Source organism: Prionailurus bengalensis, chromosome A1 (genome assembly GCF_016509475.1).
Source record: "Prionailurus bengalensis isolate Pbe53 chromosome A1, Fcat_Pben_1.1_paternal_pri, whole genome shotgun sequence".
Taxonomy (NCBI): domain Eukaryota; kingdom Metazoa; phylum Chordata; class Mammalia; order Carnivora; family Felidae; genus Prionailurus; species Prionailurus bengalensis.
The window spans coordinates 142,810,001-142,831,942 of record NC_057343.1 but is presented as its reverse complement, the minus strand read 5'-3'; the positions used below and the strand labels follow the sequence as shown (position 1 = coordinate 142,831,942).

The window sequence follows — 21,942 nt, the reverse complement described above, 5'->3', positions numbered from 1 at the left end:
GGAAGTAGAGAATGAGGAAAATAACTGGAAATGTAAAAGACACCACAATGTTCTACTTGGTGCACTTTTGGTAGGAATAGAAATAGATAACGAAGATTTTGGAGGCTGGTGTTGCTATATTTATCAATATTATAACTGTACAATATCTTTGTCCTACCAAATCCACTTCTAAGAATTGAGAATCTTACTCATATACTCACCCAAGTGTGCAAAGGTATATTCATCATCTTTTAAATATCCTTGCATTGCGAGAAAGAGATAATGGAACTAACTCACTTTATTGGTATGTAGATTTTATACAGAAAAAAGAGAAACAGCAAGTAAAATACTATAAATATTAAACTACTGTCATTTTGCATTATAGTTTTTTCATGCTAAAGGGAAGTTATGTGTTTAGATTGTCTCATTTTGTCATAAATAGGACTGTTCTATTTATATTGTTTACCTGGCCTATCTTCAGTAGTCATGGCAAATTCTTAATATAGAGAAATTATAGAGAAATACTTAGCATAAAGAAAGTAAAAATAAAGTTGGAGCCTATGAAAAATTATACTCCAAAAAGCTTGGAAAACTAAAAGAAGTGGATTCCAAGAAACACAACCTTCTAAGACAGAATCATGAAGAAATTGAAAATCTTAGCGGACTGATTACAAGTGATGAAATTGAATCAGTAATTTTAAAACTCCACAAAATGAAAGTCCAGGACCAGACGGCTTCACAAATAAATTCTGCCAAACATTTAAACAAGAGTTAGTATCTGTACTCAAATTATTCGAAAAATTGAAGAGGAATGAATGCTACCAAACATGCTTTACGAGGCCAGGATAACCCTTATACCAAAACCGGAGACACCCTAAATATAAAATTACAGGCCAATATCCTTAATGAACATAAAGGCAAAAATCCTTAACAAAATATTAGCAAGCTGAATTCAACAACACATTAAAAGGATCATGCACCATGATCAAATACAAGGATACAAGGATGGTTTTATATCTGCAAATCAGTACACATGATACACCACATTAACAAAAAGGAAAAAAATCATATGATCATCTCAATAGATGCTGAAAAAGCATTTGGCAAAATTCAGCATCCATTTATGATTAAAAATTCTCAATAAAGTGAGTATAGAAGGAATGTACCCCAACATAAAAAAGGCTATATGTAACAAACCCACCGCTAACAACATATTCAACTTTGAAAAGCTTAAAGCTTTTCTTCTAAGATGGGATCAAGACAAGAATGCCCATTCTTCCCACTTTTATTCATCATAGTACTGGAAGCCCTACCCACAGCAGTTGGGGAACAAGAAGTCATCCAAATTTGAAAGGAATAAGTAAAACTATTTGCAGATGACAGGATATTATGTATAGAAAACCCTAAAGACTTCACCAAAAAACTATTAGACCTAATAAATGAATTGAGTAAAATCAGTGGATATGAAATTAGGATATAGAAATTCATTGCATTTCTATACACTAATAGCAGACTGTCAGAAAAAGAAATTAAGAAAGCAATCCCATTTATGATTGCATCAAAAAGAATAAAATACCTAGGAATGAATTTATCCTAGGAATTGAAAGACCTGTATTCTGAAAACTATAAGACACTGGTAAAAGCAATTGAAGATGACCCAAATAAAGAAAAAGATACACCATGCTCATGGGTTGGAAGAATTTATAATGTTAAAATGTCCATACTACCAAAAGTAATCTGCCGATTAAGTAAACTCCCCATCAAAATACCAATGACATTTTTCACAGAACTAGAACAAAGAATCCTAAAATTTTTATGGAACCACAAAGGGCCCCAAATTGCCAAAGCAATCTTGAAAAAGAACAAAGCTTGGAGGTACCACACTCCCTGATTTCAAACTATACTATAGAACTATAGTAATCAAAGTAGTGCGATGCTGGTATGAAAACAGATACCAGGCCAATAGAATAAAATATAGAGCCCAGAAATAAACCCTCACATATATGGCCAGTTAATCTGGGACAAAGGAGGCATGAATATACAATGGGGTAAGACAGTCTCTTTAATAAATGTTGTTGGGAAAACGGGACAGCTACATGCTAAAGAATGAAACTGGACCATTGTCTTATACCATATACAAAGTAAATTCACAGTGGATTTAAGACTTGAATGTAAGACCTGAAACCATAAAATTCCTAAAAGAAAACATAGGCAGTAAGCTCTTTGACAATAGTCTTTGTATGTTTTTTGAACCAGTCTCCTCAGACAAGGGCAACAAGAGCTAAAATAAATAAGTGGGATTACATCAAACAAAAAAGCTTTTGCAGGTGAAAGAAACCATCAACAAAACTAAAAGACATCCTATTGAATGGGAGAAGATATTTGCAAATCATGCATCCAATGAGAGGTTAATACCTAAAATATATCAAGAAGGCACCCAACTTAGTGTTAAAGAAACAACCTTATTAAAAAATGGGCAGAGGGTTTGAATGGACATTTTTCCAAAGAAGGCATACAGTTGGCCAACAGACATATGAAAAGATGTTCACCATCACTTATTAGGGAAATGCAAATCAAAACTACAACGAGATACCACCTGACACCTGTCAGAATGGCTAAAATAAAAAACATAAGAAACAAGTGTTCGTGAGTATGTGGGGAAAAAAGAACCTATGTGCACTGTTGGTGAGAATGCAAGCTGGTGCAAACACTGTGGAAAACAGTGTGGAGGTTCCTCCAAAAGTTAAAAACAGAACTACCCTACGATCCAGCAGTCACACTGCTGATTATTTTAGCCAAAGAATACAAAAACAGTAGTTCAAAGGGATACATGCACCCCAGTGCTTATAGCAGCATTATTTATAATAGTCAAGATATAGAAGCAGCTCATGTCCATTGACTGATGAATGGATAAAGAAGATGTGAATGGAATATTATTCAGACATAAAAAAGAATGGAATTTAGCCATTTGCATTGACATGGATGGAGCTAGAGAGAATAATGCTAAGTGAAATAAGTCAGTCAGAGAAAGACAAATACCATGTGTTTTCAGCCTTAATGTAGAATTTAAAAAACAAAACAGGAGTGCCTGGGTGGCTTATAGTTCGTTAAGTGGCCAACTCTTGATTTTGGTCAGGTCATAATCTCACAGTCTGTGAGTTTGAGCCGCATGTCAGGCTCTACGCTAACGGTGCAGACTGTGCTTGGGATTCTCTCTCTCCCTTTCTCTCTCTGCCCTTACCCGGCTTGTGCTCTCTATCTCTCTCAAAAGTAAACAGATAAACATTTAAAAACAAACAAACATATAAATAAATAACAAAACAAGCTAGCAAAGGCCAAAAAGAAAAAAGAAAGAAAAGAAGAAAAGAAAAGAAAGAGAGACAAATGAAGAAACAGACTCTTAACTATAGAGAACAAACAGGTGGTTCCACAGGGGAGGTGAGTGGGGGGATGTGTGAAATAGTTGATGGGGATTAAGGAGTGCCTTTGTGATGAGTACCAGATGATTAAAATTAAAACTTAAAAAAAAAAAGAATAAAGTCATTGGCTTCAAGGAAAACAAGCAAATGAACAACAGTAACAAAAAACCCACAATAAGATATTACTTCATACTTTTCAGATTAGCTATTATCAAAAAGACAAAAAGTAACAAGTATTGTTGATAAACTAGAGACATGGGAACCCTCAGACACTGTTGGTGGGAATGTAAATTGGTGCAACCACTATGGAAAACAGTATGGAGATTTCTCAAAAAATTAAAAATAGAAATACCATGCAATCTAGCAATCCTGCTTCTGGGCTATTTGTCTACAGATACATGTACCTCTGTGTTCACTGCAGCATTATTTGCAATAGCCAAGATATGGAAACAACTCTCTATTGGTAGATAAATGGACAAAGATGTGGTGCACACACACGCACACACACACACACATACATATATGGTGAGATGTGGTATGTGTATATATGATGTGTATACGCACACACAGTCATATTACTCATCTATAAAAAAGAATGGAATCTTGCCATTTGCAACAACATGGGTGGACCTAGAGGCTATTATGCTAAGTGAAATAAATGAAAGATGAATACTGTATGACTTCATTTATATGTGGAATATAAAAAACAAAACAAATGAATTAACAATACAGAAACAGATTCATAGGGTCAGAAAACAAAGTGTTAGTTCCCAGAGTAGGGAGGATTTAGGGGACAGGCAAATTAGGTAAAGGGGATAAAGAGGTACAAACTTAACAGTTATATAAATAAGTCATGAGGATATAAGGTTCAGCATAGGGAATATAGTCAATAATAACAAAGTTGTAACAACTTTGTATAGTGGCAGGTAGTAACTAGAGTTATTGTGGGGGTTATTCTTTAATGTATAAACACCCAATCACTGTGATATACACCTGAGTAAAATAAAGTTCAACCCAAATTTGCATCATTTCACTATTGGCAAAGATTTATGAGTTAATACCACTTTTTACCTATTGGCGTAGATTTTAAAGCAGCATCCAGTGTTGATAAGGTTTGGAGAAACAGGCACCCTACATATGTTTTTGATAGGAATAAAAGTAGGTGAAGCTTTTGGAGTCATTTTCGCAGTATTTGTCAAAACTTAAATCGCACACACCCTTTGAACTAGCAGTTCTTTTGTAGGAAAATCAGATCCTACTTCTTTCTTGTTTTAGACACTTTAATTTAATGGCTTAATTTTGCAGTTAAAATGTATATTTCTAGGTGTCTAAGACCTTTAGGTGATCTGACTCATGTCTACCTCTTACCTACTATGCTCCTCTGCATTTCTGAAATATACCAGTCTCATTCCTGCCAAGGGCCTTCGTACTGCTGTTACCAAAGAACACTTCTTTAGATTTTCTTATGGCAGACTGCATCTTATCTTTCAAATACCGGATCAAAAGTTACCTTCTCTTACACAGCTTTATGAATCAGCTTTGATTGTCTTGAGAGCATTTTTCACCATCTGAAATTATCGCAAATATTTGTAGTACTTTGTTTATTGTCTGTCTTGCCCAACTAGGATACAAATTCCATGAGAATGGGAACCTTGTCCTTCTTACTCGCTGGTGTTCCTAGTACCTAGAATGGCACCTGGCAGATAGTGAGCACCCATTAAATATTTGCCAAGTTAATAAAACATGCAAAGGTATATGTAAAAACTTCATTGCAGCATTATTTATTACAGTGAAATCCAAAGTCAAAATATCTACCAGTAGGATGATACAACTTATTAACGAAAATGAAGCAAATCCTTGTGTGCTAATTATCTAATTATATATCCAAATTATTGTAAGTTAAAAAAAAAAGTACATGTAGATCATAATTCCACTTCTGTAAGAAAAGAGTAAAAGAGGAACTACATCCAGCACACGAGCACAGATATGATTGTACTTGCTATTTTTCCAGAAGGCTGCAGAATAAACAGTAAGGGTTAGCTCTGGCCCCTTTGAGATATAGGACTAAACTAGGAACAGAGGGGAGAGAGAGACTTATTTTATATTTTATGTCTTCCTGCCACAATGAACATTTTACATGAATATGGAACTTTTACAATTTAAAAAGTTTAAAATTGTGGAAGAATAATAGTCAAGTGTATTTAAGAAGAAATTAAGGGTAAATGTTACAAGGTACTGGAGTGCAGAAAATACACTTTATATTACACTCCGGATTTCCTGGCAGCTAAGGAAAAATTGAAACCTGTAAAATGATACAATTTTTATTATTTGATTCTTTTTAAAAGTATGTTTTCATATGTAGCAGCAAAAGTTTTCTTAAACACTAAATTTTAAGAATTTAAACATGAGATGTTTTTTAATTTTAAGGAAATTTCACCCTAACTTACATTTTAACTCAACATAGGATATATTTCTGTGTTTTTTTTTAATACCTGAGAACTATTTCTTTTTTTTTTTTAATGTGTTAATTTTATTTTTGAGAGACAGAGTGTAAGCGGGAGAGGGGCAGAGAGAAAGGGAGACAGAACCTGAAACAGGCTCTCGGCTCTGAGCTGTCAGCGCAGAGCCCGACGCAGGGCTTGAACCTCACGGACTGCGAGATCATGAACTGAGCCAAAGTCAGATGCCCAACCGACTGAGCCACCCAGCCGCTCCCCTGAGAACTGTTTCTTTACAAATCTTTTATTTTGCATTTGTCAGAAATAACAATCAGAGCTTCTCTTTTTAACAAGTCAGCTCAGCAAGCATTTGCAGATTGTCTGCTAGGTGTAAGGGTACTTTGCTGGATACCCTTTTTTTGTTTGCTAGGATGGGTCAATAGAATTCAGTGATTCTCTTTCAGAGACTAAAATCTAGTCTGGGGCACAGACACCTGAACAGTAGAGGTACAAAGTGTGAATAAATGAGGGGGGAGACGAATTAAAAAGCTATAAAGGTCTTGTGAAAGAACTGTGATCCTAGCTTAGAGGTAAAGGTAAGTGGAGGGCTGCCCTGTGGTTCAGTCAGTTAAGCATCTGACTCTGTCTCAGCTTGGGTCTTGATCTCAGGGTTGTGAGTTCACGCCCCGCACTGGGCTCTGCACTGGGCATGAAGCCTACTTAAAAAAAAAAAAAAAAAGATAAGGAGTGCGATGGGAGAAAATCTTTGTTGATGATGGTTCTTAAGATACTGATTTAATTTATGCTGCTTGTTAGCCTATAGTAGTTCTCATTGTCTATGGCAAACAGTTTGTTGATCAGAAACTAAAATGTCACTCTCCAATAGCTTGAGTGTCTCAGCTGTGAGAATTAGATAAATTTTGAAGGAGGGTCAGACACATTCCTTATGTTTTATCTAAGAGGAACCTCATAATCCACAGAGGTTATGTATTCAGTATGCACTGCATACCAGGAAAACTACAAGACTGAATTTTATCTGTTTCTTCTTTCAAAAAGCATTTATTGAACACTAGCTGTGATCTAGGTAATCTGCTACATGCTGGAGATTTTAAATGGATACAACACTGTCCCTACCCAAGGAGCTCTGTTTCTCCCCTTACACTTAAAAAGTTCCAGGGGCGCCTGGGTGGCGCAGTCGGTTAAGCGTCCAACTTCAGCCAGGTCACGATCTCGCGGTCCGTGAGTTCGAGCCCCGCATCAGGCTCTGGGCTGATGGCTCAGAGCCTGGAGCCTGTTTCCAATTCTGTGTCTCCCTCTCTCTCTGCCCCTCCCCCATTCATGCTCTGTCTCTCTCTGTCCCAAGAATAAATAAACGTTGAAAAAAAATAAAAATAAAAAATAAATAAAAATAAAAAGTTCCTTGGGTATTTTATATTTCTGGAAATGAAGATATCTTTCAGTACCCCATATCATGTGATCTTGATGGGATGATCATAAAGCAACAATCATACTCTGGTGTTCTTTTATAGGACATGTAAACCTGTGTAATTATACTATTGCTTCAACTAACGGTGGAGTCTTTTTAAAATTTTTATCAGCCACCAGTAATAATGCCTCACCTAAACCTTATGGTCTGTGATATCATACTGTTGAATAAATTGTACTAGAGGCAGTAGAGTGGAGTGGCAAAGAGGACAGTGGAGCTGGAGTGTCTGAGTTTGAATTCCAGTTGTTTTAATTACTAGCTGGGTCACCTTGGACAAATTACTTACTCTGTACTTAATTCCTTTAATATATAAAATTGGGATAATAGTAATACTTTTTAGCAATATTAAGTGGATTAAATATACCGATAATGTAAAAACACTTAAAACTCTGCTGGGCACCATGATATGCATTATATAGGGTGTTACCTATGATGGAGATGATTGTAAAAATGATGCAGCAGCAACAAATTACATTTAACAAGTTAAATACAGTCACGTTAAACCATTATATACTAAAACTTTTATGTAGTCTTAAGTTTTGAAACAAAACTTTGATCAGAAGAATAATTGTATAATTATGCAATAGACCTTTGAACATTGTAGGGTTTAGGAGTGCTGACCCACACACAGTCGAAAATCCACATTTAACTTTTGACTTCCCAAAAACCTAGCTACTAATAGCCTACTGTTGACTGGAAGCCTTACTGGTAATATAAACAGTCAGTTAACACATATTTTGTATGTAATATCTATTACATACCATATTCTTAGGATAATCTAGAGAAGAGTGTTATTAAGAAAATCACAAGGAAGATAAAATATACTTTTAGTATTATACTGTATCTTTAAAAAAATCTACATAAGTGGATCCACATAGTTCAAACCTGTGTTGTTAAAGGGTTAACTGTACTTTAGTAAAAAAGTGTTTTTGCAGGAAGTTTTAAAAATAAGAAAATAAATGTGTAATCCAAAAACCCTTGGTTTCCATCCTGGCACACCAGTTCAGATCTTTTTATATGCAATTCCCCTTCCCTCCCCTCGTTGATTTTTGATATTGCAGGGATACTCTTATCATTTGCTTCTCTGTTTATCATACACATTCCTTTCCATGCCATAAGTATTCTTTAACAATTTCATTTTTAATGATTGCATGGTTATCCTTTATGTTATTGTAGTAAATTCTGTTTAACAGGTTTACTCTTGTTGGAAATGTAACTTGTTTCCATTTTTTTGCCTTCATAATCAGTGAAGCAATACACATCATCATAAGTATATTATTGCATTATCTCCATGACCGTTTCCTTAAGATAAATTCCCAAGAGTAGAATTGCTAGAACAAAGGCTTTGAAGAATTCTGTTGTCTAAAATTGCCAAAGCTTGTACCAGCTTATACAGTATTAGTAGGAGAATACCCATTCCTTATATCCTTACAGATGATGAGTTTTATACTTAAAAATTGCTTTCGCCAGTTTGATGGCTAGAAATGATACCTGGTTTTAATCTGTATGCCAGGTTATATATATTTTTAAACTAATAGAATCATTTTTTTCTTACACATCAATTAAATACTTACGATAGTCAACTAACCTCAGAATCCAATTTAGGATAAACTTTCAGTGCAAGCTTTTATCTTGCCAGACCTGTAAATAGTTGTGTAATCATTTCGATAGTACCAGAGCCTCTGTCTCCTGAAATGATATTAAAACCCTATCTTTTTTTTTTTTTAAGTCAGACTTTAAGATGAATTTTTCTCCTGTGTTTTGATGTCTTTTTCTTCTGTCTTTAGCCAAGCCATAGTTGAAATCAGAGGCTATTTCTTATTCATTCTTTTTCCCTTACATGGGCATCTAGTATTTTGGATGGATGGTGGATGGACAGACAAACAAATGAACCAACATTTAGAACCTACCAGAAAAAGTGATCTTTTGGAAAGGCAGCATATTTTGATCCAAGATAGGAGAACCTGTTCCTGGTGCCCCAGTGATTCTTCTATTCACTTCTCTTATGACATCGGCAAGACGTAATCTTCCTGTGCCTCAGTTTACAGCGTCTTTTAACATAAGTACTTTTTCTGCCTTCTCAACTGTTGTTATCTTTAGTCCTTTTCATGTCATGCCTAAACTATTATAATTCTTCCCCACTGCCAACCTGACAGTTCCTTCTTTCATTTGTCTTTATACTAATATCCAGCAGTACCTATATCGTTCTTCTTTTTGGTAGTTTGTAACAGCAGCTCCCTTTGGTGTACAGGATAAATATAATCCCCTTAGGTTTCCAGTTTCCCACTTCTGAGCCCTTGTTCAAAATATTTTCTCACCTACAAATTCACCAGCTTCTTCCTTTGCTCTTATTTAAATCTTGCCCACACTTAAAAACTGGGCTTCATTTCCTCCTATTCATGAAGACTTCTTGTACCACCATATCCCCATTTATCTTTCTTTTTCCCCTAACTCCCTGTTATACTTGCTAACTGTACATTGGTTTTCAACATAAGTCTGAGGAAGCCTGGGGATTTATAGCAGTGTTTCAGACACAATAAAAGAATAAGGAGGAAACCAAGGGCTCCATTCCCTCCTCCACCCAGTCTCCACTCTGCTTTTTCTATTTTATATGTTGAAATTTTATTTAAGATTTCCTTTGAAAATTTCTTCTTTGGGCAATATCATTTTTTATTCCTAACTTTATGAATAAATATTTTTTCTGTATAACTACAGGTTACTGTGAGACTAAAAGAGAAAAAAATATGACTTGAGAAGTCCTGTCAAATTAAGTAAATGTTACTTCCTCCATGGTCGTCTTTTGGAGTGAGAATTTGTTGGAAGCTAAAACATTTTCCACATTTTAATTTTTTTCATTCAATAGTCAAGCAGTTTCTAAACACTAAAAATTTATACGTTAGTAGACTTTTAGACATAAAAAATAAAAAGACACAAATTTGTATTTCGAGAGAAGTACAGTCATAGACGTGCGTCCAAGTATATCTGTAGAACAAAGAAGGCCCATAGAAGCTGTGTGTATGTGAGTCAGGTTGTGCTTGCCTTCTAAGTCGTATCTTAATGGATAGAAGTTGCAAGGTAAACAAGGCAGAGAAGAACCTTCTAGGCAAAGAACAGAATATAGAAAGCTCAAAGACATGAAACAAGATATTGGGGAGTATTAATCAGTAGGGCTAGAACACAGGAGTCACTGATGAAATTGGAGATAGTCTTATGCTGCCCAGTATGATGGCTACCTGCCACGTGTACCTGTTTAATTTAAATTAATTAAAATTTGAAATACAATTCTTTAATCATACTAGCCATATTTTAAGAACACATTAGGTATATATGCTAGTGGCCACTATATTGGACAGCACAGCTATAGAACATTTCCATCATCGTAGAAAATTCTATTGGACAGTGCCGAGCTGGATCACAGAGAACTTTGTGCATCTAATCAAAGAGTTGGACTTTTACCTTGTAGGCAGTTGTGAGCCTTTGAAGAGTCTTAAGCCAGGGAGAATGAGATTGGCATTTTTTCAAAGATTTTCAAATTTTCAGACACCTGATCTCACATACATAGTAGTTTTAGAATAAAAAAATTCCTATCTAGTACATGGTTTTTGCTGACAAAGTCTAATTAGAAGGGAGTTAGGTGGCTTGGCCCCTGTAATTATTACAGTGGAAAAAAAAATAGAGAAAGGGTTTAAAAATAGCCTCTTAAGACTTCTAACTCTATTGGAGAACTCTTGAAAAGCTGTTGTTATTTTTTAGCTGAAAAAATGTTGCTTTACCTTTTTTTTTTTTTTAAGTGAAGTTACTGGGTGATAAATGTTAGTGATAATGTTATGTGATAAAAATTTTCAAAAACTTTTGTTCAGGGTATTTGTATCTTTATTTTGTTTCAGGATTTGCCATTAGGTTCTGAAAGCTAAGACTAATAACTGCCATGACTTGATAATAAACTTAACTGGATCAAGATGTTAAATAGAATTGTCATAGATTTATTAATCAAAGTAATTTAATTAGATTTACTAACAAAATAAAAATGTTGCTTTTAATAATATGAATTAAATCTTCATGCACATTTGCTAATTTGGGCCTTTTCTTCTAGTTAACCCAGTATCCATTCCCGTCGCACTTCCCACACCAGCTCTTTCTCCAAGCTTGATAGCTGATCTTGAAGGTTTAAATTTGTCAACTACTTCATCAGTCATTACCGTAAGTAATTTTCTCAGTGTATTACCTCAGTTTGCATATGATACCATCGCATCTTTTTTATTAAAATGCAAATAATTGGATTCATAGTCTTTGAACACTTTCTTCTCTAAACAAGTCCAATGCAGATCTGACCTTTTAATTTTACAAATATTTTAAAAGTTTGCTCTTTCCCAACCATTATCCTCACAAATGACTTCTGCTTGTTATCCACATTTAATTATCATGCGTACGTTTTTCTCTGGCACTCTTACATATCTGTAGCATACAAGGGTTCTTTGCCACATTGAGTTAGTTTATATATATATAAATTCTGCCATAAAGAATTGTTGTCTACATTAGCAGACTTAAATTCCCAAAATCATTCTGATTCTGTTACACTGTTCTTTTATCATAGACTACTAAAATTACCTGCCTGTTTTCATTTAAAAATTCAAGATTGTGTTTCTTTTTGCATTATCTTCATATTTTTATTTACATGCGTTAGTATCTGTAAGAGAATTTTTTAATATTACTTATGTGGTAGGGCTTGAAGTGGGACAGAAGGCCTGCCTATCTCAAAATAGTGCCAAAGCCATCAGCCCATCGTAGTATCTGGAACTCCAATAACTTCTTCTGTGTTAGCGTATTATATCCACTTATCTTTTACTCTAAATCAGGCGTGCTGCCTAGGATGTATAATCTGTTGATATGCTTGACCTCCTTTTAACTTGTTTTCAGAAACCTGACGAACTAAGAGATAAAATAGTAAGATCTGATGGGAACACAGGTAGCTTGAACAGATCTGGTTTATCACTGGTTCCCAGGGTTGGCAGAGTATTGCAGAGTACAGACATAATTGGTGATCGGAGCTCCTGGGGAACACCGAGCTGGTTCTGCCAGAAGTGGGAAAGAGGAGTATCTAATTCTTGTACTTGTTATAAAAGATTTCCCCATCATAGCAAATGTGATAGCAGGCACAAAATGAAACTATTAAGTTGACAATGCTGTTTTAAGGTATAGAATGCGATTATCTCTTTAACCGCTCAGAAATGAGGAAGAACGATATGTGGGTTTTAGTTTTTCCCTTCTTGTTGCCAAAAGGAGAAGGCACATTGAAAGAGATGGGGGGAGACAGTGAAAATAAGCAGTTAAGTCTTTCTTATTTAAGTAATCAAGTATTTCTTGAGTCTTTGAGTAGTCCGTAAAGAAAAGTAGTGAAAAATCTGTTGTGAAGCAGTTAGTCCTTGAGGGGAAGGGAGGGCCCTAAAAACTTGGGAGGCAGTAAGGTAGTGGATAAATAACTTGGGTTCTGATACCAGATGACCAGGGCACAAATCTCTGTTTAACCACTTACTAGCTGTGTGGTTGGGCAAATTGGTATGTAACTTTTCTGTACCTCACTTTTCCTGTGAATACCATACATACCTCATAGGATCGTTATGGCATTAATGAGATAATAAATGTAAAGCTCTTAGAACAGTGACTGGCACATTGTCATCACTCAATAAATAATAACTAATATTTTTGAAAGTGATACGATATGTGATAATGGATCCTGAGTAGACTCTCATACTTTATTAGCTCTAAGAAGAATACAGTTGAGATTAGAAAACCTTGCAGTAAATTTTCATTCGTCACAAACTAATTGAAGGACTCACCCTTCATTCTAAGAAAAATATTTATTGGGATGGCCTCTTCAAAGGAAAAGAAGAGCACTGCATCCTAACAGTATACAAAAAAAGCACTGCCAAATAGGCAAAATTGGGTAGAGGGGGATGGGAGATACAGCCTTCCAGTTGCGGAATGAATAAGTCATGGGAATTAATGGCACAACATAGGGAATACAGCCCATGATATTGTAATAATGTATGGTGACAGGTGGTAGCGACAGTTGTGGTGAGCATAGCATAATATATAGTGACGCTGAAGCATTGTGCTATATACCTGAAACTATATTTGTGTGTCATCTATACTCAAAAAAAGAATTTTTTTTAAAGACTGTCAGGTTCAACCGTGTGAAGCAGGATCACCAACTTATCCCCAAAAGCTAACAAAAGATAAAAACAAATAGTAGTAATAGGAATGGCAACCAGATGGGGCACCTGGGTGGCTCTGTCAGTTGAGCATCTGACTTTGGCTCAGGTCATGATTTCACGGTGTGGGAGTTTGAGCCTTGCTTTGGGCTCCGTGCTGTCAGTGCAAAGCCCGCTTGTATCCTCTGTCACCCTCTCTCTCTCTCTCTTCACCTCCCCTGCTCGCACTCTCTCACTCTCAAAAATAGAAAAATAAACATTAGGGGAAAAAAGAATGGCAACCAGAAATTCACTAGCAACAATCACATAAGGAAAGGTAGCACTTTGAAAAGTGGAACCTATAGAAATAAACTGAATATTCTGGTACCGAATGGTATGGCTCCTAATCTCACCTCCAGCCCTCAAAACAGTACTTAAAAAAGAAGATTAATCAAGCAAATTAATCAAGTTTTTTCATTATGTATCTGAATTTAGAAAGAAGTAAGATTAAAGACATCAGAAGAAAAATCAAGAAAGACCTTTAAAGATTATAACCCTCATATAATGGTATGGAACCTTAATAAATATGGGAGCCTTTTGGATCCTGAAGTGAAATTCTTAGATAAGAGTACATCGATAATTTTTAAATCAATATGTTGTCCTTATTGAATAGAAAGAAGAAGTAAAAGTAATTTGTAATAAAGTAATAGTTACATTGCTATATAAACGCTTGTCTGTGGCTGTCCTAGAAACATACTTAAGTGGTTAAATAATGCTGGCACTGATATGTAGAACCACCATGAATGTGACTGATGTAGGTGTATCAGCAACTCAAATAGTGTGGATTGAGGTGTTGCCATCAGCAACATAATTTTCCAAAATGTTGAACAATTTCGAGTAGTTGTGTTTATATGACCTCATAGTCCATAGATGATTTTTATTTATTCCAGTAGATTATTTAAATTTATTTTCCTTGTGTATTTGGTAGAATATGGGTATATTTTATTTTTTGAAATTATGAAAACATTTACAATGAAACCCAAAGGAGAGTTCCTTTTTTACATTAAATATTTTTCAAATGAAAATTTTTACTGTTTGTTCTAACCATTTAAATTTTCTATTCAGAACACGGATTTTTTTAACATAATTCCAAATGAATATCATGATCATTGTAAGGAAAGGCCTAGTTTTTGAAACTGTGATAAAGAAGATGTATAAACACAGTATTTGTTTCAGTCTTAGTTGAGATTAATTGGCAGTTGGACAACAGATGGTTAAAAATGAAGAAACATTTTATTTCCTGCTGTAGTATGTCCGTGAACAAACTATAACTTTTTTAGTGAATTATTAACCCTATTTTTTTACTAGATTATTGCTAGGCTAAGAGTTTCTAAATTGTTTCACATTAAGCCCCAGGAATTCAGAAGCAGCAATCCTCAGGTTGTTACAGCTTCTGGAGGGGATGAGAAAAAAGTGAGGTGGGGGAAAAGACAATTTGCATATAAGGTTAAATGAGAAATAAGAATAAAATTGTTCACGTCTGGTATTAGAAATGTTGGAGTGAGAATTGGTGTTTCTGCTTTAAATAATTTTTTCACATTTGGAACACAAAAGTATTAAAGTGAATTCAGCAGTTAAAGTTACCTCTCAAAACTTTTTCTGTGTTTTTTACTGATAAACATCAACATGAAATCTTATCTCATTCTTTGCATTTTTTGTTTCTTCTCAAACTAGGTTTATAAGAAAGATTATTAATTTGCTTACTTAGTGTTTCAGATTTATGTTTCTATGGAAAAATGACTTCTGAGTTCAATCCCTAAAATGCTTTGAAACCCATAAGGGAGGTATAGTACCTGTGGTTCTTCAGCACCTAGTCACAAGTCAGAAGGTTTCTATGGGAATATACTTTTTAAGGGTTCTAGTTTACTTTAGACAGTCAGGGCAACATTTAGGAAATGTATTGAATTTAGAGCTCCGATACCTGATACCTATCCTTGGCTGAGCTACTTATTATCATGGCTAGGCGCTTCTTTGACTTGTGTAGACTTTAATTTTTGAATTTATGAAATGGAGATAATGCTGTCCCTAAACACTTAATTGTGTTTTCATGAAAAATAAATGAAATAATGAGCCTGAAAATGTTTGAATTCTGTTCTGTGCCTAAGGGCATGTGCAGTGAGAAGAGACGGATAGGGATGGAATTCTCGGAAACATCATGCTTTAAAGGCAACAAAGAAAAAAAGCCAAGAAGATGAATTTTGAAGAAGGTGAATTGTAGAACATGGTATCAGGAAACTCAGATCAGGAAGGGAAACAGGCAAAGCATCTGATTGTAGTAAATGCTACACTGGACGTATAAATCTGCTTAGGTACAACTGGATGACAGAGATCTCTTAGAAAAGAATTTGCATATGTGACTGAGAACTGAATCTAGGAGAATAGTAAGAGTTTGTCTAGGTGGCTAGGTTAGAGCAAGATTGATGTCACTGACCCAGGAAATAGGGTATGCAAAGGCTTGAGGTGTGAACAAGCTTGGGGTATTAGAGAAACAGTAATTCAGTGTGACTAAAGCGTAGCACAGATAGGTTGGAATAACCAAATCTGATGTTGGAAAAGTATGTTGGTGGCATACTGGCATGGGAAAATTGTAATAATGATTTTTTAACTTACTCCTTTCCAATATTTTCATGTTATAGTACACATAGAAAAGTGATAATACTTGTGATGTGCATTGGGGTAAGCAGTGATTTCTGTAGGAGGCAGAATGTACCCAACTCAGGAGCTCCAGCTACCACAGGCCCCCCCTGGCATTCCCAAGGGCTAATGGTGGGGGCAACATCACAACAGACCCATAACCTATTTGTGGCTCATTAGTGAGGAAGCACTGACTTAGTTGCCCTAATATAAGAGATTTGATCTTCATGGATCACAATCCCCAAGTGGAATTAACTTATGAGGGCGCAGGAGATTCATTTAAAAAGAGATCATTATAGAAAACAAGGTAATAAATTGAGGAATGGTAAGTAATCCCAACAACAGTCCATGAACGAGAAACGAGAGTTGCAAAAAGAAAAGCCCTATTTGATACAGTATACTATTTGAAGTTACCAAACTCCATGTAAGGTCCACAGTCCTGCAAACTGCTAACTTGGCGCAAGACTACTGAGACCAAATACAGGGTTAGGGGTTTCCTAAAACTACCCTCAAGCTTGATAATTCACTAAAACAATTCACAGAACTCAGGAAAGCACTATACTTAACATTACAGTTTTATGATAGCAATAGGATACAAATTAGATCCAGTGAAAGGAAGAAACACAGAAATTCTGGATGGGTTTTAGATTCAAAGTTTCTGGGTCACCCTACTGGCGTCAAAGTATGTCAGTACACATGGAGTATTATCCTTCACATAAGCTGTCTAGGGCCCACTGTGAATCACTTCCTCAGCATCATGTGTCAGGTTTGGTCCGGTAGGGGCTCACCATGAATAAGTAGGCAGTCCTCTCATTCAGGATATTGCAAAGGTTTAGAGGTTACATCTCAAGAGCTAGGACAAAGTCCAGACCTGTCTTTGAAAAATTCTTTACTACGCATGTGCCAGTAAATGTTTCATTCATTGCACACAGTTTTATTCAGGCCAGAATATGAGGCAGGTGCCAAAGATACAGTGAACCGCATGGACTAGGCTTCTGCCCTCATGGAGTTTACAGTTGAGCAACAACATAAAGAAAAATTTCTCCAAGGGTACATAATTATAGTATACCAAGTGTTTTTATTTTGGAACATTTGGTAGTTTCCTAGATACAGGTTGTCATTATTTGTCATTATTTCTCTGATTTTATGTTGGCTAAACTCCGCAGTCTGACTTAGCTTTCTCTGTGCTTATTATAGCTTAAAATCTAACAAGAGTTACTTTTGACATTTCACAGTTAAAATTTAGGTATCTGAACGGCTTTTCCTCTCTGACAAGAAGTAGAAGAATAATTTTCACAGTCCATGCTGTTCACCACCTGCTTTCCTTAAATTGCCACTGTGAAACATGACTTCCTCACTTAATGATGGAATAAAGCCTCATCATGCCTGGGTGAAAACAGTGGCAACAGTAGCCTTAAACTAAGGTCTGTGCGTGTTGTTACAGGTAGCCAGCATGGGATTTACTGTGACCAGCAAAAGAATGGCGTTAAAGTTGTCATTATGACCAAGAAGCCGTGTAACTAAGGTCCTTCCACCCCCTCAAGGATTTTCAAGCTAAAGGATAGGAAGAAGTAACCCGTTATGTAATGCACTTGAATTTCGGCAGGGAGACTGAAGAAAAGGCATTTTCTCATACACAAATCAAATTTAGCATCTGAAGTTAGTGTTTATCACTAGTTCTGTCAAGTTTCTTATCTAAGGAGTATAGAAAAATGACTAGCAACTAGGCTTATAGCTTTTGCTGTTGACAGATTGGCAACTAATGAAGTTACAACTGTCCATGATTAGGGATGAGGTAGGTCCTGACCCTGTTTGTGTTATAGGAACTTAATTGGAAAATAGAGAAGAATGACTGTCATACCTGCTTTGTTGTGCAGGTTACTATATCAATTTTAAAAGAACATAAATAACAAACCATAATTCATGAAACAGAATCTGATTTACTCAGTCTGAAATTTACTAAACAGAATTTGGAATTATTAGGATAATTACATACTATAATGATAACAATTATAATTGTAGTTAATTTCTGTTTCTCTTAAGTGGGCTTTTATATTAAGTAGATCTCTCTGTCTGTCTAAATGTCTGTCTGTCTGTCTGTCTCTCTTTTAACTAATGCTAGGCTAGGGCATTTTATTTTTGTTTCCCAGTCAGCTTGTCCTGTTCTGCCAGAGCACCAGCTTTCTTCTTGTTTGTCTGCAAGAACACAATTTCTTTGAGGGAGCCTTTATTGATACAAGCATTTACGAAGTTGTAAATGACTGTATGGTCTCATTCCCAAAACAAATGATAATATATCTGTGGTAAAGTTTGTTCTCTAATATGGTGGAAGAATTGTCTTTTAAAAAACATATATTTTTTACATTTTAAACACTTAAGGTGTATTCAGGTCCCAGGCTAAGAGTTGAGTCTAGCTAAGATCAAATTCCTTTGAGTTTATAGGAGGAAGAAATGATAAGTCAAAATTAAAAATAATTTTGTCATTTTAAATTTGGGAAAAATCCTTTATTTGTTCTGATGAAAATGTCAGTAGTCATGGAACTGTGGCAAAAATAATGAAAAATCATTGGCCTGGGTCTGCTTAAATTGAAAACATTTTTTAATTAAAGTTTGACAGTATTTTGTGCTTCCATTGCCTAGCCATGTCCCATCTTATTCTTTCATTCAATTCTCCTCTGGGTATGAGTTGATTTAATTTTTAAATTAAGCTTTAAGGTGTACCATACTACTGCTTCATTTATTTATTTATTTTTATTTTATTTTTTCATTTATTTATTTACTGCTTCATTTTATTTATGAGACTACTTAGAAAGTCTTATAGTTAATACCAGACCATTCTCATCTCTCCCTTTCTTAACCTTATTAAAAGCAGCTGCTTTTTTAAAAAGATTGTTATTCATTTTTAGTTTCAGGGTTTTTTGGAAAAAAAAAATGGTTTTTTTTGGCTTAAGTAAATGTATGCCAATCTTATCCCTGACTGATGTATAATACTTCTAATGCTTTGTCGATATTGTAATAAAATTATCCACAATTAAAAAACCATTATATCAGATGCTAATTAATGAGCTAGTAATGATTTGGGCCCCCCAAAAAAGCAGGTCACCTGACAAGATAAAGAAAATATGTATATAAACCTACAAGAAACTGAGAGATTAAAGAGGCAATGTTAAAGAAAGCCTTGGGCCTTTCTTTTTCTCTTCTTTCTACAACTAGCTCCTTTCATTTGCTGTGGATTCACTCTTTTCAGAGCTGTGACTATTCCTGGAACATCTACCAACTTCTTTTCCACGATTATGATTTTTAGTTTATATTTATTATAATTAAGTGTACTATAGTAGGAAATGAGGTTCTTAAAAGATTCATTTAAAAAAGATTGAATCTTTTCTGACAGTTTTATTTTATGTATCCAGAGTTGATTGGACTTCGTGTTACTGTCAACTGGTACATTTCAAATTTTGTTGCTGTGTTGAATTGTAGTATTTGTAGTGAAATATACTTTTTTTAAGCTTTAGAGTATCTTAGATTATTATGTATTAGCCAATTGTGTATTAATTATTATGTAATCATATATCAGCCAAGTTAACTTCTGTTACCTTTGTTCTTCTTTAAAAAGCTTGCAAAAACTTTCATGAACATAGGGTAGGGTATGGTATAGAATATTTATATTAATAGTATTGGATCTTCTAACATGAGAAACCTAACCTAAACATGGAAAATATTATTGTGATACTTAGAAAAACTTTGTTTCTCTTCAGAGGAGAAGAAAATGAATTAAACTACAGGGCACATGCCCAACTAACACTAAAAAATTAATTTATTACCAGAGAGAAGAGAGCATGGAGTAAAAATAGATAAGTACAGTATATGACCCTAATATCAAAGGAAAGTAAAAGCCACTTATCTTAGAATATATCAGACACACTATTATTCAAATCATTCAGGAATGTAATTACAGACAGCTTTTATAGGCCTATCAATAAGGGTTATTTCTTTAAATTTGCAGCTGTTCCACATTACTGAATATATAAATATCTCCCCCAAATGTTAAATTAATACTGAAGATCTATTTTACAATTCTGCGTGCACATACACACACACACATACACAAACAAAATACCAGTAAGTTTTACTTTAAAATGCATAATTTAGATTAAGAGAGATACCAGCCAAATGTAATGTGTATATCTTGTTTGAATCCTTATTCAAGCAAACCAACTCTGAAAAGACTTGTGTGATAGTCAAGGAAATGTGAACACTGTTTTCCATGAAATTAAAGGGAAGGTTTTTTTTCTTTTAGATGTAATAATAGTATTGGACTTTTCATTAAAAATCTTTACCTTTTGGATATACTAATCAAACTGTTATGCAATTAGATCATATCTGGAATTTGCTTTTAAATCATTTAGAAGTAAAGAATTGGATTATAGTTTGGACAGATGTTGAAAATTTTTGAAACTTAGTTAGGAGAAACTAGCTATTCATTATCTTCCTACTTTCACATACGTTTGAAAGTTCATAGGAAGATGTTTTTAAAAATACATTATTTCAGAAACTCATTTATTTCATATTTTCACTGAAATTTTAACATTCATGCTTCATAGAATATGTAACCTGATAAAATTACCTTGTAAATTTAAGCTAGTACATCAAAATTTAAGTTCAGTTCAGATTGTCATCTGTGAAATTAGAAGTCTGTAATAGATTGTTTTTTTTAAGACTTCTTCCAATACTAAATCTCTTGAAGTCTGTGGTAAATTAAGTGAAGAGATGCCAATGACTTCAGTAAACATCAGTGTCAGCATAGGGGAAAGGTGCCTTATCTTTTATGTTAGAAATGTATTATAGATCTAATATAAGACTTAGACTGAGTAACTGAAAGATAGGACAGGGCCTATTTATTGACCTTTCTATTCCCAGTGTTTGATGCATAATAGGTGCTCATCAAAAGTGTGTTAAATGAATGAAATTAATCTTTTTTTCTTTTTTCTAGCTTAATCATGATAGAATCCATTCCCATTGATGTCATTGTGAAGGACTGTATTATTAATAAGTTAGGTGGTTGTTACATCACAAAAAATTATTCCTGTCCTGCACATAACTAAAAGGTAGTGGGGCTCCTTATTTAGCCTGTAGCATTTAAGACATAAAATGGAGAATTAAGTTACTGCTTTAAATTGTTTAACTAAATGTATCTGAATAACCTATTCTTTATATATCCTTAATATTCGTCTTCATTTGGCAAAAAATAAAGCATGGTAAACTGAGAAACTAAAAATACAATTTTTATTTTATGTTCCTGTCAATAGAACAGATCTCCTAAAAATTTAAAGCACATCTTTCTAAGGTAACATTTACCTCCTCACATCTTTAGCAGCTATCAGACATGACATGGGACATATTCATTGACCCTAAAAAATTTTCATCAGAATCATGCACTGAAAGGGGGCAGCCCCAGCTAGACAAGAGGCTCATTTCAATTTTAACGGCTGTAATTAAAGGTTAATTTACTGAGTCAGGATTAACGAGGAAAGTACAAATGATAGGCAAGCAGCTGCCTTTATAATACAAGATTAGAACAATGCAATTACAATAAGAATTAGAAAAAATCAACTTCCAGAAAGGGTCCTTTAATGAACGAATTAAATTGTGATCTCTAAACATGAATATATAAGATAGTACTTCTTACGGAATCATATAAAATAATATTGTGTATCTAAACATACCATGTCAAATGT

The 21,942-nt window shown here is 34.6% G+C and overlaps 1 protein-coding gene across 3 annotated transcripts in view; it reads left to right on the top strand.

Annotated features, from left to right (window-relative positions):
* Positions 1-21,942, top strand: part of AP3B1 (adaptor related protein complex 3 subunit beta 1) — a 262,894-nt gene that overhangs the window by 183,597 nt on the left and 57,355 nt on the right. For 2 of the 3 annotated variants that reach the window (XM_043592657.1, XM_043592673.1), the window contains exons 22-23: positions 11,416-11,522; positions 14,009-14,080. In XM_043592657.1, the coding sequence (XP_043448592.1) occupies positions 11,416-11,522; positions 14,009-14,080 (179 nt within the window). The remainder of the gene's footprint in view (positions 1-11,415; positions 11,523-14,008; positions 14,081-21,942) is intronic. The other variant, XM_043592664.1, reaches the window with a different exon arrangement.